Source organism: Galeopterus variegatus, unplaced genomic scaffold (assembly GCF_000696425.1).
Source record: "Galeopterus variegatus unplaced genomic scaffold, G_variegatus-3.0.2 Scaffold180, whole genome shotgun sequence".
Taxonomy (NCBI): Eukaryota; Metazoa; Chordata; class Mammalia; order Dermoptera; family Cynocephalidae; genus Galeopterus; species Galeopterus variegatus.
Window position 1 is genome coordinate 901,384 of NW_007726291.1, and position 3,517 is coordinate 904,900.

Genomic DNA, 3,517 nt, shown 5'->3' on the forward strand with positions numbered 1-3,517 from the left:
CCCCAATAACCGTATTCTTTCTCTCCATCTCATAGATGAACTGTTCCTCTGTTGGTTTGTTGCCTAGATGATCTGTCCAGTACTGAGAAAGGTGTGATCAAGTCCTCCCCTATTATCGTAAATCAGATGCTTCTTCTATTACTCTGGAGTGTGCTTTGTGAAGAGAGAGGACCTCTTCTTTTTTCTGGTCTCCGCTGATGCCTCTCCTTGTGTCGATGAAGTTGGGAGCCTGGCATGCCATCTGCATGCATGGTGGCTGTGACTGCTGCTATAGAGCCTAGCCGCTTTTGCAGCCACCATGGCAATTGTGGTGGCTATGGTGGGCTACCCATGTGGAAATGGTGATTTTGGTGTGCTCTTTACCTAGTTGCAGCTGGGTTCAGCTTCCCCCAGCTCCATACCTCCGGACCCGAGCAGGGCCCCAGGGCAGTGGCAGCAGCTTGCCTAGTTGCGGATGGGTTCAGCTTCCCCCAGCTCCATGCCTCAGGATCCTGGCGGGGCCCTGGGTATGTGTGTTTTTTTGGGTTTATTTTGGTAGCTGGTGGATATGGGGATCTGAACCCTTTACCTTGGTGTTATCAGCACCACACTCTAACCCAGTGAGCTAACCAGACAGCTCTAGAATTTTATTTTTAAAGCTTAGAAAATACGGAATAATAAAAACTATTCATAACCCCATCACTACAAGTTGACAATGATTTCCACCATGTTTTTTCAAGACAGGGTTTGTAGCCTACTTTTGTTACTACGTTGTTGCTTTTTAATTTGGTGTCTTGGTTGTTCTGTCTTTGTAGGTCATGTGGACAAAAGAGCATGGGATGACAGATCCTGGCTAAGCCCTGCTGGAAGCCAGCTCTGTGGCCTCCACCCATCTGGGCCTGATCATAAACCAGGACTTAGGACTCATGGTCTCTAGGTCCCTCCAGCTCTGATGCTCACCAGCACACTGGCTTATGTCACCACAGGGCGGGCCTAATGGCTGACTTAGTTTTTTGTCCCCAGAACAGGAAGAGAGGAACCGGGAGGCAGTGGAGCAGTGGCGCCAGTGGCATTATGACAGCCTGTACCCACCGTATCTGTACAACCGCCACCACACCTGACCTCAGCCTGCAGCAGGTGGGAAGATGCAGCTTGGTCTCACCAGGTCTCACCAGCACACTGGCTTATGTCACCACAGGGCGACATAAGTCTCCAGGTCTCACCAGCACACTGGCTTATGTCTGACCTGACATATTCACACCTGACCTCAGCCTGCAGCAGGTGGGAAGATGCAGCTTGGAACTCCACCCCCCACCACCATGTTCGAGCAACTCTCTCCCCAACAAATGGGCCCCTTCAGAGGGTCTCAGCTGGATGCAGTGGCCACAGGCTGATAAATACATGTGCCTTTGTGCTGATGCATCACAGAGCCCCGGCTCTCACTTCTTCGCAGTGATTTTCCGAGGTGACCAACCACCGACAGGGCCTCCTAGCACCAAACCTGCAGTAGTTCCCTTCGCTTAGTTCCCAGAGTAAGACTCCTGTCTGATAGCACAGTTGAAAGAAGCACAGTACAGAGAGGAGACATGTTAGCTCATAGCTCACAAGTACAAATGCTGAACCGACCATGTGTATTGTCTCCCCAAAGCTCACACTGAGTGGCTTCCACTTGCCTCCGCGAGTAGCAGCGTGATTCCGGCTGACATGGTGTCACAAAGCTGGAACTTGGGGAGCACTGCTGAGTATCCTCGGTGTGTCTCAGCAGGTAGTCATGCAAATGAAAACAACACACTAATACAATCGCTTTGGTAAAACCCTTCTTCGAGAGGCTCCTGAGCCCAGGTGCTTCCCTGTATCTCTGAAGAGTCTTAAGGTTCAACTGTGATTTCTTAATTGTATCATTTAGAAGCCAGGGTTACGACAAGGCCAGTCATGTAAACAAAACTGGAAAGCAGATAACACTTAGTTTTGTACCACCTCACTGCTCTCCAGAGTGCCTGCCTTCCTCCGTCCCCAGGGCTGCTGTCACGAAGTACCGCACACCAGGTGGCTTTAGACAGTGGAAACTCGTTCTCTCACAGTTCTGGAGGCCAGAAGTCTGAAATCAGGTGTCAGCAGGGCCACTCTCCCTCCAGACGCTCTTCCTGGGGGACGAAACGTCCCCACTCTTCCAGGTTCTGGTGGCCCAGGCTTTTCTTGGCCTGTGGTGGCAGTGCTCCCATCTCTGTCTCCATCATCACATGGCCTCCTACCTGTGTGTCTTGATCTCATCTTCCCTCTGTGTGTATGTCTATCTGTGTCTCTTCTCCTCTTCCTACAAGGACACCCGTCATATAGACTTTAGGGCCCACCCTGCTAAGCGCATCAAACTTGATGACATCTGTGAAGACCCTTGTGTGAGTGGGGAAAACACACACAGTCTTTCGTCCCTCACAGCACAATCAAGCAACAACACGGAAGACCGACTTCTGGGACCAAATGGATGGCAATTTCTCCCTACAGGCAAATAAGCCAGCAGTTTTGCAGCAGACACTGACAGGGTGCCCTCCAATTCAATTCCGACACAATCTGCCTGGAGCTAATGTCAAATCCCACAGGGTGACGAATCGGTCCCCGAAGACTGCCCCCACTTCAGATGCCAGTCACAAGTCCAGGCCTCTGGAACTTCTGGCCAACCATCTATAATCAGGGTTCCCACAACCCCTTCTTTGGGTTTGATTAGTTTGCTTGGGGGGCTCACAGATCTCAAGGAAACATGTACTTACATTTACTGGTTTATTGTAAAGGTTATTACAAAGGATACAGATGATGAAATGCACAGGGCAAGGTATCGGGGGGAGGGGTATGGAGCGTCCATGCTCTTCCCAGGGCCCACCACCCTCCAGGGACCTCCACGTGTTCAGCTCTCCAGAAGCTCCCCAAAACCTGTGCTCTTGGGTTTTTATGGAAGCTTCATTACTTAGGTGTGGATTGGTTAAATCATTAGCTACTGGTGATCTGCTTAACCTTCAGTCTCTCTCTCTCTTCCCTGAGGTTGAGGGGTGAGGCTGAAAGTCCTGCCTTAGTCTTTCTATGACCAGCCCTTATCCTGAAGCTTCCTAAGGGATTCCAGCCACCATCAGCATACAAAAAGATTCATCATTTTGGAGACTCTAAGGATTTTAGGAGTTCTATGTTGGGAGATGGGGATGAAGACCAAATATATATTTTTGCTCTATCACAACCTTATTTCCAAATAAGGTCACATTCACAAGTACTGGGGGTTAGGACTTCGACAGGTCTTTTGGGGTCACAATTCGACCCATATCAGTGTCCCTTCCCTCCCTCGCAACCACTTTGTGTTCTTGCCTCAAACTCACCATCTGTCCCACTTCCACTCTAGCTCCCAGCTCACCTTCAGGAATTCCACACTAAGAATGTGGAGAAACCGATGGGCCGGCCCAGTGGCGCACTGCGCTAGTGCGCTGCTTGGGAAGCGCAGAGGCGCTCCCACCGAGGGTTCAGATCCCACATACAGACCGGTTCCCGCTCACTGGCT

General features: G+C 50.6%; 1 protein-coding gene across 1 annotated transcript in view; it reads left to right on the plus strand.

Moving 5' to 3' along the window:
* Positions 1-1,401, plus strand: part of UCMA (upper zone of growth plate and cartilage matrix associated) — a 13,834-nt gene extending 12,433 nt beyond the window's left edge. Inside the window, exons 4-5 of the mRNA XM_008564075.1 lie at positions 1,003-1,116; positions 1,261-1,401. Of these exons, the coding sequence (XP_008562297.1) occupies positions 1,003-1,100 (98 nt within the window). The 3' untranslated portion in view covers positions 1,101-1,116; positions 1,261-1,401. The remainder of the gene's footprint in view (positions 1-1,002; positions 1,117-1,260) is intronic.
* Positions 1,402-3,517: the final 2,116 nt, after the last annotated feature.